The sequence below is a fragment of the Vigna umbellata genome, chromosome 3, assembly GCF_029865625.1.
Source record: "Vigna umbellata cultivar VRB3 chromosome 3, Vumbellata_1.0, whole genome shotgun sequence".
Taxonomy (NCBI): Eukaryota; Viridiplantae; Streptophyta; class Magnoliopsida; order Fabales; family Fabaceae; genus Vigna; species Vigna umbellata.
In genome coordinates, this window is record NC_142167.1 from 22,423,344 (window position 1) to 22,437,610 (window position 14,267).

A 14,267-nucleotide genomic window follows, 5' to 3' on the forward strand; every position below is an offset into this window, starting at 1 on the left:
ATCAGAAGTTGTGTTTTTTTGGAGAAAGTATTGTACTTTATTGATAGAGTTTGGAAAGACACTTTGTTTATAGAATTTGGAGAGAATTGCAAAAATGGTTTGTTATAAATCTTACGTTGACTAGAGATAAGATCAATTTAGAGTATATAAGTTAATTTTGTGGAGTTAAGTTAGACTTAAAATTTACTTCTTAACATAATATCGAAGCAAAGTTAGAGTATATTGTAGCGATATTTGTTGTTTTTGGAGCATATTGTTCTACCTGTTATCGGGTGATAAGGCCAATTTAGAGTATATATAAGTAGGTGGAAATCTTATTTTACAATACAGTAGATGCAAATCTCATCTTAGAAGACGATTTTGTAGAGTTGACTAAACTTAAAGTTTACTTCTTAACACAAATGTAACCAACAACTTTCATCAACCCAAATCTAGTAGACGAAGCTTGTTCATCCGCAACTTTCAAAAGTAAACATTTGTAATATAATATACAAGTTTTTGCATCGTGAGAATCGTTTCTAAAAATTAATATGATGTATTTTTTGAATTTATGAATATTTTGATAATGATATTTTAACATACGCAATTTTTTTTCATTTGTTTAATATTATTTTTTATTATTTAAATGTATAAAAATTTATTTTTTATAATTATTTTATTTTTTATAAAAAATGTAGATATGTGTCATTTTATAATTATTTTTTCGCATATAGTGTTATTACGATCTAAAATACGTTAGATACTCGCTAGAGTATCATGAAGAGGAAATAGTCGAAATATACGTTTGGACCATAATATTTTTACATCCATAACTTTTATAACATTTGACATTATCACTATTCACTACTCGTTATTCTCTCATTTTCTTTTTAAATACAAAATTCACTTTTTTTTAAGATCATTTTACTCCTAGCAAAGACTGTGAAATGTTTTTTTTTTTTGTGTGAAACAATATTTTTTGCATGCTTGATATTGTGAAAGTAAAAAACCACCACACCATGTGAAAAGATTAAAATGTATTTATTAGACACGACAATGTTCATAAGTACGAGTTAAGAGCTTAGGAACATGCATTAAAAATGTTGTCAGTGTATTTTGGTCTGTTCATTTATTTACTTACAGATAATCATCTGAACTAATATTAGTGAACTTATTCACTTAAAACATATAATTAAAAAGTCTTGCTTTCTTCTAATACAATTTCATGCCACGTGTAGGGTTCTGTTCTGAAACTTATGTTCGTTGAAAATGATTTTAATAACAACTTTCTTATTTTAATTATCAATGTTTGTTGGGTAGTGAGACCCGGTAGTTGGAAACCAATCAAATCAAATGAAATAAAGTGATTCTATTTTCATTCATAATATATATTTTTTATCATTATATTTTATCACTTTATAAATAAAAGACTTAAATGCTTACTTTGTCCAAATATTAAGAAATAAATTTTTGTTTAGTACTCGGTTCTGAAAATGATATGAATAAAATCCACAAAGAAAAAATAAGTTCAACAAATCATCAAATAAAAAGTTGAACAAGAGAGAGAAAAAGCTGGACAACAAAAGAGAGAAGAGAAAAAGTACGGCCACATCAGCATGGATTTAACGTCGTTGTTGTCAACTTAGCGGCATGACCTTGTTCATACACTTTTCTTCATATAAGGATCCAATGTCTTCATTTTTAAAACCGAATATTAAACAGAAATTCACCTCTTAACATGAAGATGGATGAAGTAAGCATTTAAGCCTAAATAAAATTATTGTTTTGGCCTTTATGCTTTTGGCATTCTTAAAATGTAGGTGACATAAGATAAGATGAATGACGAATGGCCCAACTTTGATTCTCAAATTAACAATCATTCATCCAACTCTTTCACAAAACCCTCCATTTTGTTTTTCTAAACCTTCTTCTAATGTTGGTTTATATTAATCATTGCATTTGTCACTTCACCAATCTTAACACTCACTCCATACCCATACATATATATTACTTAAATAACTGCTATCAATTTCTATTATTTCTTTAAAATCATGCCCATCACATAACAACTAAATATACACACTCTTATAATAGGATAACATTTTTCTTATATTAATTAACAGTCTTAATTCTTAATTTATTCCTTTAATTTTATTCGAATTTTGAAAATGACTCATTGTTTTTTTTTTAATTTAGTCATTTAATTTTTCTATAAACATTAAATTTAGTCTTACAAGTTTTAAAAAATATTAAATTTAGTCTTTTAGTTTTTTAATAACATCCAATTTAGTCTTTTTATAGTTTATGGGTCTTTTAATTTTTAACCAATTATAAGTTATATGTTATTTTTCTTTTCCATTTCTCAAAGTCTTATATTTATTTTTCTCATACCACTGCATGGTCAAACATGAAATTAGTAAACTTGAAAAAAAAAACAAATTTAGTGCTTTTAAATCACTAATTTGTAAAAACTAATAACTAGGATCTCGTTAAAAATTCAAATAAATTCAGAGGACAAAATTAGACATTACACCCTAATAAAACAACACAAAAAACAGTATACATGACAAAACATTGAAATGGCGTAATGTGATAAACAAATTCAAATTCATTCGTTAACGTATACAATTTATTACGAAATGAACTTTATTCATAATTCAATTTTATAAAACTGATTTATAAAATAGGATTTGCCCTCATAAATCTATTTATAAATTAAGATTAAAATTTATTTATATTTTCAAACTCTGTTTCATCTCTAATAAATGTTTTATAAATTAAAATTAACATTTACTTATATTTTCAAACTTTGCTTCATCTTTAATAAATGTAAGATTTTTAAAATGTCTCCTTAAAACATATATATTTTAAATATCTATAAATGGTTTGATAATAATATAATAACAATAAAACAATAAACAAAAAAAATGATAAAGAAATAATAAACCTTTTAAATTACTTAAAAATCATTTAAAAAAATATATTTTAAATTTAATTCAATCTAATAAAATCTATTAGTAAAAATAAATTATTTTCACTTTTATATATTATAAATTTCTTTATCTCTATCTCTAACAAAAATACCCTTCAAAGACAGAAAACAACACCATTTTTCTTTTTTGACTATTCTGAGGTTTAGTCTTAATTAAAATTGAATAGCTGTTACCGAAGAAAATGACCACACAGAAACGAAGTTATTTTCAGTGGGTATTGGTGCAGCCAAAACAGTTTAGTACAGACAATGGAATCCACCATGAAGACAAACAACGTTAGGTTGTAGAAAGTGTTGCTTCATTATCCAAAAAACGAGAACAATGTGATTGTCTTTTACCCTTCGACTCTTAGCTACAAACAGGTAAGAAAATTCATATTCCCTTTCCTAATTTCAAGGCTTTACAGCTCAGAAATTTCCATGTGTTGTAGTTGTCTTCTGAGATGGATGGAGAATAACTATAATGCATTGTCGAAAGTAACAATTTCTAAAACAATGCATAAGATGCAATTGGCCCAAAGCTTTGAAAATTCTTTATGGAAATATTGCATTTGTTTGAGATAGTTTTACCTTTTGCCTTTTTGAAAAACTTTAATAATTTTTTTTCCAGTGATGGAAAAGGGTAATGATGGGTGAATATGGAAGCTTGCTTCTGCAAAGGTTGAGAAAGAAAGTCAAAAGGTTCCAACAATTCCATCAAAAGACAGTACTTTTGTATCGGTTCCTTGATCACATGTTTACGTGAAACATAATAATATTTTACAAACATTTTTTTATAATATTTTAACATTATTTACTTATCGGTGATTAATTTATATTGGTGTTTATGAGTATTATTATTGATTATAAAATAATTTTGGATCAATCACAGAATAACACCTAGACAGTGTTAAAATATTGTTAAAATATCATTATCCTTACGTGAATTCAATCCTTTTCACAGTCTTGAGATTTTAATTAATTTTTTATTAATTCATTAAATGATCCAGCGTCTTCAATGCAATTCTTTAATAGAATTTAAATTTAAATTTTATAAATTTAACTTATAAAATAGAATCTAATTTATCTTGTTTTTAATTAATGTAAATTTTTTAATAAATTTAATTTTCTATCATGTTAAGAAAATTAAAGTTACTTAAAAGTTAAGAAAATCAGGATGAGAGGAAGATTTTGATCTTGTTTCATTTTCACTTGAGCAAATATTTCGACTCATAATGTTTATGTGAGAAATATGGAATTTCAAATTATCAAACAGAAGCATATTTACACAATCATTAAATTATCAAATTATCAAATATGAAATTACAAAAATTTTGGAGCTTTGTAACATTTCTTACACAATCAATCCAAACACGACAATGAAAAGCGTGCATGAAATGCTCCAGAAGACTAGTTTTGGATATCTTTATATTTAGTCTTTTAGGCATAGTCCATGAAACGGTGAAAATTGTGGAAGAAAGAGCAAAAACATTATTTAAGCCTGCATTAGGTATGATACTACAATAATAATAATAATAATAATAATAATAATAATAATAATAATAATAATAATAATAGTATTGTATTAATACACTAATTACAAAATGTTTAAAAATTTAGTTATTCAAATTTTATTTTATTTTAATTTTATCCAATCAAATTTTATTTTATATTAATATTAATTTTAATTTTAAATATAAAATTATAATATTATATTTTAATATAGGTTTAATTAATAATTTAGTTTATGTATTTAAATATTTGATTTATTTTATTTTTATATTTTTTTTCACTTGAATTTTCATTTAAAAAAAAAAAGAATTAACATAATTATATTAAATTGACATTAATACTTTATGAAAGTATTACATGAATTGGACGATAATCACGTGTTAAAATATAATTTTGACATTTGACAAACTCACACTTTCAAATGATATTACCACTAATTTAATGGAATGAATCATATTTTAAAAAATAAAAATTCGATCAAGTTTTTATTTAAAAAAAAATCAATGGAATTTTTATAAAAAAAATCAAACACAAACCCAAATCAAATATCTAAATATAGAAATCAAATTACTAATTAAATCTTTAATCTATTAAAATAAGTTTTTATATATATTACATTTATCAAATCATTTATAAATTTATTTTTTAAATTATTTCACTTCCTATATCTTAAAATACAAATAATTCCACTTTCTTCTTTTTGTTTCTTCAAATTTATCTTAATTTATTTTTCTCAAATTATTTCTTAATTTGTGTTTGAATTTGAAGACAATTTTAAGAGAGTACTTTTGAAAAAAAAAAACAGAAAGGTTATTTAAATTAAGAAAAAAATGTTAACAAATATTTTTTTTTTTAAATCAGCAAGTGATGTTATAAGTTTAATAAAATAAAATAATATTTTAATTGATAAAATTTGATGATATGATTTAATCCCTCATAAAAAAAAGTAAAATAAAATATAATTCTTAAAATAAAATGTGAATTATTATTTATAATTATACAACTATACATAAAGGGAATTTACTTATGTAACTGCTGTTTTGGTTTACACAATTTTATCCTTTATTAATATATTTCATTTTATTATTTTATCTTATAAGTTTTTGCAAATATTTTATTAACTCACTAATATAATCATTCTGTAAATGTTCTTTTAATAATATACGATTCTTTACCAATTATCAATATGTTTCATTTTTTTATTTTTTAAATTTATGTAAATATTTCTACTAGTTTAAAACAAAAAGATTAAAATTAATAAAATTATATTGAAATAAAATAGCATTTTATCTGTCTTTTCTAATTAATTTTAAACTCCAAGACAAGGTTCCCGCTTTAACTCTGGTTTCTGGGCTCAGTGCGCGAACAACTCCACATCGAGGTGTGACACGAGTGGTGTAGGAGAAAGATTGTTCGTCCAAGAAAACGCATTGCAAGCTGCATCTTCAGCCATCTCATAACCCTAAGATTTCTTACGCTCTCATTTGCAAGAAGTTTGGTAATTTGAAAGCACCATTCTAGAAGCTACATCCATGGTTTGGAGCGGAATAACTGAAACAGAGAGAACAATCCACTAATGGCTGATTCCACTCCGACCGCAACTCCTTCAAACGACAACGAATCATGCGTTTACCAACGAACGGTTACTCACGCTCCCTTCGTTCTCAGTTCTTCTTTCAATTTTCCCCTTCCCAAATTTTCAATTCTGACGCTGTTTTTTTCATTTCCGAAGGTCACTTTATATGATTGGTGGTTGATTAAAGCCACAAACGACTTCCAAGGAAAGCGTTTAGCCGTTGCAGGCGTCTCATCGAGAAAGTAAGTCTAAGATTCCTCTCTCTCTTCGTGTTAGGGTTTTCGCGAGTGCTCTCGAGTAATGTTCGTGTCGCATTTCAATTGCTTCGTGTCTGTTCGTCTTGGATATAATGATGGTGACGGTGATGAGAAATTGTGTGATTAGTGTGACTGTTTGATTTTCTGATTCAGGGATGAGGCCATGCGCGTGTTTGTTTCTGCTCCCGTTATCAAAAGATACGACATGTTTTCTCTCAAGACTGCGGATGGGATATACCTTTTAATGAGTGGTTTCATCAACGAGCAGCGCAGTGTTGAAAACGGTTTCGACCCTCAGGTTTTTAGAATTTCGTGGTTGGATTAACTTCTCTGTAAATACTTGTGGATAGGAGAATAAGAAGATAAAATGAATTGAACCTATCTTATGGCTAAAATCGAATTATGCATTTTAGGTTTTATGAAAGTTAAAAGAGATAGGTTCTGTGGACATTAAGTTTGTAAGTTACTTTAGCTTATACCTGAAGTTCAATTAATTTTATTTTTTGTTTTCCCTTTTCCCTTTCTATTTGATAAGCCTTGTTTTGAAATTTTGGTATTTTATATGATGTGCATCGTCTTCATGTAAGTATTAATGTTTTCGGTTTGAATAATGTTGTTTATGGTGATAATTGTCCCTTGTTTTATGATGCGTAATATCTCAGACTGACTTTTCTTTTGTTTTTCCTTCTTTACCAGGTTTTGGACCGATTTTTATTTGGCTTCCCTCCGGACTGGGAAAGCCATGCTCTAGATTTCTCCAAAGAAGAATCAACCACGGGGAATGATTTGGGTAGTGCTTGTCTTGATGACGTACCGGCTAGCTGTCCAGAAATTTTATCTGATGGTAAATATTCGAATGATGTTTGTTACTGATTTGCATTTATTTTTAGTCATTTCTTGTACTTGTTTGGAGTTTTATCATTTTCTGTGTTGTTTCAATAGATATTGTAATTGTCAGTTCTGGTGCGGAAGATTGCATTCGTACTTCTGTTACGTTAGATGAAATTGCATAGTGTTTTAAGTATATAGAAACACGACTGAGTCCATGTTATTCACAAATGAAAAAGGCCAAGTTTATAGACTTAGTTCTACAACTGAATTCCTAGAAAATAGCCCAATAACCCATTTCTAACAATATATTCCTAGTTGTGGGGAAACGCCATAACTGAAACAAATAAACCAGAAACATATAACTTCAAAAATGGATTTCCTAAACTAAAGTTCTGACTCAGTCAAAAGCTTCTTTGGTATCACTAGAGGAGGCACCGGGAGAGATCACGAAAAGCTATTCCCTAGATCTGATTGCATAGTTTCAAAGGGGATAGGTGGGGTTATCATCTCCTTTCTATCCAATTTCTATATAGATATTTTAGTTGCTATCGCAGGTGTGGAAAATTGCATTCCTACTTTTTCTGCATCACCGGAAAAGGCGCAGGGTGATCGGGAAAAGGCATTCCCTGAAAATGAATGCAACGTGTCAAAGGAGGTGGCTGGTGTTAAGGTTACTTCTAGTAGAGGTAGGGAAAGACGAAGTGCCAAGTTGCATGATGTTGAAGTATACCAGCGGAAGAAACCGTCTTCTTCTGGATTGCCTCCGAAGAATCCAAATAATAAGAACCATATTTCAGTGGCGGCCTTAGATAATTGTGATGAAGTGGGACCAAAAAGTCCGGAAACACCTATTCAGTCACAACCATGGAGACAACTACGCACATCATCTGAACAGATAGTACAAAAATCTGCCTCCATAATTTCTAGAACATTGTCACCAAAGACCGAAGGCTGTCATAAGAAAAAAGTCGTCAGGCCTAAGGGACGGAATAAATCTGCTTCTGCTGGGAAAAGTTCGCGATTAAAAGATCCAAGTCACTTGACCAAGGGAAGCGGACAGAAAAAATCAACTACTTCTCCTGAGTCATCGAGTTTCAGAACATCCAGATCTGGTAAATTTTTCATTATTGTCTGTTCATAAACTACTTATTAGGCTTATAGCTAATAGATGCACTTTATATTATTTTCATGCACTCTCTTGTTATCCAACTCTCTCACCCAATGCTATTGTTAATCTTTTTTATGTAATTTGAAACGTCATTTACTCTAGACTATAATCATTTTGCCTGGGTTATGTTGCAGGCAGATTGCTTGTACCTCCCTTAGAATTTTGGCGCAATCAAATACCAATATATGATGCGGTATGTGATTTCTTTGTGTAATTGTGCAACTTTTTCTTGGTTGCCATTGGTAGACATTCTGCACACCGAATGGTATTCTCGTGTACACACTAAACATGTCTCCAAATAATATCTATTAACTTTTTCTTTTTGAATGTTATAATTCAGGATCATGTGCTCAAAGAAATTAAGGATGGTGCATCTTTGATATCACCTTGTAGGGTTTCTTCATCATCATCGAGCAGGTATTGTTAACATTATTCTAATTATTCTTTTTAAATTAAATTAAATTATAGCTTTCCATGTGTAGAGAACATTTCCTTAGATTAAAATATCTATGCGCAGTTGGTGGGTCTTTGGAAAAATCTAGGATTCAACTTGATGGCTTCATTCATCATTAGGTAGAATATAAACAGAAGTTCTTGTGCTAATTTATGAAACAAAATATCTTTGTATTCTAAATTCTCAAGAAAAACATTCTGGTTGAATTAATTGAGATGCTTTTTTGGGCAGTACAAGATTTGATTGTCACATACCAAATTTTGGGTAACTGAGCTTCATGTTTTCAGGAAGGACTGACTTTGATAGAGGTGGGAGTGTTGCTGAATGGACGATGAAGTACAGAATGATTAACTGTAGCAGCTGCTTAGTGGTTAGCATTGTATTGGAAGTGTAACCTACCTTCATCATTTGCTTGTATTTTTAAAATTTCCATCGCTGAAAAGACTATGCATATTTATGTTGGTCTGTAGGACGTGGGTTAAAAGCTTTCGTACACTATACTAACCAAGTTTCTTAGGGCTTGTTTATAAGTTTTTTGAGTCAATTTTGATCTATATTAAATTGTAACATATGGTTTATTGTCTTGTAATTTTGTGTTTTATCCAATTTGGATTTATAGATGAATAAAGATAATGTAGACAAGTAGTTCCAAGCTCAACTTCATCTAATACTTCATTAACAATATACATTAGTTCTATGAGATTATATATATCTATTATTTCACAAATTAATCAACTATATTTTTCGTTATATGTGAGAATTCTTTTAACATCCAACAATATCATCATTTTAATGTTTTCATGACTTTCACATAAAATACTTCTCCTCATAATTATCTATCAAATAACATGTAAAAAAAGAGGACACTTAAAAAACACGTCATCGATCTAATATAATTATTTCAATAATTATATACATTTTTTAATTAAAAGTTATTTCAATAAAATATTAAAAAAAGTCTTTTGTTTTTTTTCTAAATTATGACTCGTAAAAATACGTAAAAAAAAAGAGTATGTGTATGTGAATAAACATCAATTGTTGTATAAGAGTTTCAATTAAAATATTATAATGTTAATTTTCATGCCAAATGTAGTTTAAATCGATATAAATTTATGTCAGTTAGATATGGTATTAAGTAAGACTAAATTTATTTCAAAACACATAAATCTTAAACTTTTTTTTTAAATTGGTTAATTTTGACTTAAATCCAAAAATTGTAATACAAAAAAGCTGTATATCAATATTAAAAATTGGTTTTTAATAAATCTTACATTTTTTATTATTGTAAAACAAATATTTATAATAAAAAAATTTGTTAAATTATCAAATTGTCATACTTTTTGATGATGTTTATGTCACTAATTACTACAAATAAATAAAAGATGATTATTATCAGTGTCATTAATGTAATGATGACGACAAAATGTCATTTTTTCTAATATTTATTGCATCATGTTAACCTTACCACAAATAATATAATTGATTAGGCAAAACAAAAATATTTGTACCAGATAATTAATATTCAAAAGTATTTATCATATATTGTAGATAAGTTGGGTATGGCTATCATATTATTCATAGATACGTTATTCAAAAAAATTAAAATTTAATTTAATTTATATTATATATATATATATATATATATATATATATATATATATATATATATATATATATATATATATATATTTTAAATTTTATGAGTTAAATTTTTTTTTGTTGTGAGTTGAACAATTGTAAACACTATTCGTACTGAATTGATCTATTGTCATATTTATAAGTGATCATAACCTTTATTATCAATATATTTTCAACCAAAATAATGGAAGTCTCTTATAATTTTACATTAATAACAATAATATTCTATATTAAGCACAAAATTTTATATTTTTAATGAGGATAGAACCTATAAAAGTAATAGTCCAAGATAAGACTTACACAACATAAACTCAATTAAATAATATGAAAATTTTAATTAATAAATATAAAAAAGAGTGAAGACTTAATTAAAAAAATCCAATTTTAATAAGAAGTATAAAATTTAATTAAGTTTATTATTTATGCATTATATCGATTCCTTCTATCCTCTTTTTTACATGTTTTTAGATTATTCCATGTTGACGTTGTTAGTTTAACCATGTTATTAATTATTTTCCCTAAATTACATATTACTTATATTTAGTAATGTCACAACCGGAATCGCGACGGGACGACGATTCAAAAAAAGACGGGTTTTGAAAAAGAGATTTGGAGTCACCACCATAGTTTATTATGAAACACTACAGAAAAACCATAAAATGATAAGACACAGTCCACGAAAACCAGATTCCGAGTTCGGGAATCGGTTACGCGTAGGGCGAGCGATCACACATGCCCTTAACCTTTTGTAACATATTTTTGTAATTTTTATTTAAGAAAGAGAAAAGGTTTTTAGCACAAGGACGATGCGAGCAATCACACATGCGCTTAACATTTAAAACATATTTTTATACTTTTATTTGACAAAGAAGAAAAGGTTTTTTTAGCACAAGGACGATGCGAGCCATCACACATGCGCTTAACATATTTTTATACTTTTATTTGACAAAGAAGAAAAGGTTTTTTAGCACAAGGACGAAGCGATCACACATGCGCTTAACCTTTAAAACATATTTTTATACTTTTATTTGACAAAGAAGAAAATGTTTTTTAGCACAAGGACGATGCGAGCGATCACACATGCGCTTAACCTTTAAAACATATTTTTATAATTTTATTTGAGAAAGAAAAGAAGGTTTTTAAGCCAAGGACGATGCGAGCGATCACACGTGTGCTTAACCTTTAAAATATTTTTTTGTTATTTTCTTTTTAATATTTATATATTTAGAAAATTAGATAGATATTTAAAACGAAAAAGAGGAAAAAGAAAAAGAAATAACTAAAACAAAATAAAATAAAAATAAAATAGAAAAAGAAAAAAAATAATATAAAAATAAAATAAAATAACATAAAAAAGAAAATAATAAGATAAGAAACAAAATGGCAAATTGAAGACAAACAAAAAAAAAATAAAAATTGAGAGTTAAGCAGGGGAAGGCCCAAAATGTTAATGGGGAGGTAAAAACCTAAAAAAGGGTAGTGCATAGAGGAAACAGACCCATAGTTGCCTACGGGCTTGAAGCCCAACTAAGAAAAGGAAAAAGAAATGGGAAAGGGGGTGCCAGGATGAGAAGCGGAGGTGTGCTGCGAAGGATTGAGTTTTTTGTTTTAAAAAAAAATAATAAATAAATAAATAAAATCTGGATCTGGCCCAAGGGTTTTTCCAAGCAGAAACATTAGGGGTGCTGCCACTTCTCTTATTCTTCCATCTCGAGCACCACAAGACTCAAGTCTCTCTTCTCCCGGTCGTCTTCCCTGCACGCACACTGCCATCTCCGCCAAAACGGCCACCGCGCCACCACCCTCTGCAAGTCTCGATGTCGGCGGTGACCCCAAGTATCACCGGAACCATTGCCGACCGTGGCGCCACCGCCTTCCCCCTCTCTTGTCTCCCTTTGAAATTGGAAACCCAGGGAGAAGTTTGTCCCGTCCGCCGGCTCATGCCCACGGGCCGCCACCGGAACCGGCCATCGCTAACCGCAATCCATGGCGTCACCGGAGCCACCGTCAGCCACGGCGCTGGGTTCGCCTTTCCTCTTCTCCTCGCGCGTGGGAAGTTTTCCCCTTTCTCCGTCGAACACCGCCTGAGCGAGCCCAGACGTCTCGAATCAAGACACCAACGGCGTCGCCCGTCACAGCCAAGGTCGCCACCGGACATCGCCTCCACTGGAACTGGCCGTCGCCGCCTCCGAATCGCAAACCAGGGTCGCGCCGGTGACGCAACTCGCTGCCGGCGTACGTGACTCTTTTCTCCCTCTTCTCCTACCGTAGTCGCCCGCCACCACAGAGGCGGAAACTGCCGCCACAGAGGCCACCACTAGTGTGGTTCCCCGGTTTGTATATCATACGAAACGGCCACTGAGGCTTGTGGAGACGATGTTTGGGGATTTGGAAATAAACTGAGGCATAGAGGTTCAAATTCCTGGTTTGTTTTGGCTTGTGATTGCTGTAATCAAAGGTGGTTGGGGTTAGATTTTTGTTCTTGTAGACGAATGGAATTGGATTTTATGCGCTGGGTTGGGTCTTCACAACAAGAGTAGAACTTCATTGCCAATGGTGGCTGAAGAGAGTAGTGGTAAATTTGTTTCTTAATCTAGCATTGAATTATATGAGGGAATGGAAGAAACTGTAAGAATCGGAAGATGAGTAAATGGTTTATTCTTTGTATTTCAGGTGTCGAACAGAGTGGAGAAGAGAAGATGACCATGATATATACATACATGGTTTGGAATATTCAAGCAACAATCACACACAAGCGAACATAAAGCTATTCTAACAATGATTGTAAATGAGATGCAGCAAGCTTACCTCTTGGAGCTCATTTCTCTATACTGTTTGCCTCGTGCTTAAGATGAAATCCCTTTTCTTCCGGCTTTCTTTTTTGTTTTTTGTTTTGTAAGTGAATGATGGATGTTGTAACAAGGGTGAATCGGGCTTGGTGTTGGAGGTGCCTGATAGGTGGAAGCCAGAAGATGAATTGTGATCCCAAAATGGTTCCCCTCTTTTTTAGCCTTGTTCACGCTTCAGATGAAGCTTAAAGTCAAAAGCATCGTCTGTCAAAATGGATGCTTCCTACAACAGCCTCTGTCCTGCTCTGCTAAGATAGTATAGACGCAGCATGCATGGCCAGCGGAACATTTGCACCATGGGAGATGGCGTGATGGAACCAGAAAAGCCAAAACGCTAAAGTTGGTTCAAATTAAACTGACATTTTTTTGTTTTATTTCTGTTTTTTTTAATTTGACAGAATGAATTAAAGTAAAAAGAACGTAAAAATAGAATAAAATAAAACAGACTAAAATAAAATAATTCTAAATAGAATAATAAGACTAAAATAAGAATAAATAAACTAAACACAATATAATAAAATAGAATATAATAAAATAGAATAAAATACAATATAATAAAATACAATGGCTCAAAATAATAAAATAATAAAATAAAAAAAAAAAAAAAAAAAAATAACATAAATAAGATAAAAAAATAAAAAATAAAAATTTATTATTAGTTATTTATTTATCCGGATGAAATTGGGTTTTGAGCGGAAAATAAAAAGGTAAACCAGTTAAACAAAATAGCTGGAACCAAAATTAGAAATTTTTGTCTAAATTAATAGATCGAAAAGTAGAACAGAGATCAGAAAGTTAAAATAGAACTGTATATATAATGACAGTAAAAACAAATTAAAAGAATATCCTCAGAACAAAAGGTTCTCCAGTTTGTAATTTGTAGTGGATGACAAATAAACCTTTTCATTGAACTTGTTCTAGTTTTTATAGAGAATTCTGACATATCTAGTATAAATATAAATAATATTTAATTTTTAAATTAATTATGTAGGTATTCATGTGTTTATTTCGTTTTCATTTTTATATTTGATT

At 29.6% G+C, this 14,267-nt stretch overlaps 1 protein-coding gene and 2 long non-coding RNA genes across 5 annotated transcripts; 2 read left to right on the top strand and 1 right to left on the bottom strand.

The window, feature by feature from the left end:
- Window positions 1–5,790: 5,790 nt before the first annotated feature.
- On the top strand, window positions 5,791–9,393 carry LOC148201939 (uncharacterized). Of its 3 annotated transcripts, none has more exons than XM_088109740.1 (8): window positions 5,791–6,104; window positions 6,195–6,280; window positions 6,449–6,593; window positions 6,992–7,139; window positions 7,669–8,238; window positions 8,429–8,487; window positions 8,635–8,711; window positions 9,036–9,393. In XM_088109740.1, exons 1-8 carry the CDS (start codon window positions 6,039–6,041, stop codon window positions 9,043–9,045), a joined length of 1,161 nt encoding a protein of 386 aa, XP_087965866.1. In that variant the 5' UTR covers window positions 5,791–6,038; the 3' UTR covers window positions 9,046–9,393. The 3 variants fall into 3 exon arrangements, with proteins under 3 accessions (XP_087965866.1, XP_087965864.1, XP_087965865.1); XM_088109738.1 differs by lacking the exon at window positions 9,036–9,393 and adding an exon at window positions 8,812–9,017; XM_088109739.1 differs by lacking the exon at window positions 9,036–9,393 and adding an exon at window positions 8,812–9,016 and having other exon boundaries at window positions 7,681–8,238.
- A 2,362-nt stretch (window positions 9,394–11,755) lies between these two features.
- LOC148201940 (uncharacterized) lies at window positions 11,756–13,327 on the bottom strand. The gene is made up of 2 exons (XR_015784766.1): window positions 13,195–13,327; window positions 11,756–12,979 (listed from the first exon to the last, which is right to left on the bottom strand). It is a non-coding gene; the product is annotated as an uncharacterized LOC148201940 (long non-coding RNA).
- LOC148201941 (uncharacterized) lies at window positions 12,822–13,609 on the top strand. The gene is made up of 2 exons (XR_015784765.1): window positions 12,822–12,961; window positions 13,060–13,609. It is a non-coding gene; the product is annotated as an uncharacterized LOC148201941 (long non-coding RNA).
- The last annotated feature ends 658 nt before the right edge of the window (window positions 13,610–14,267 follow it).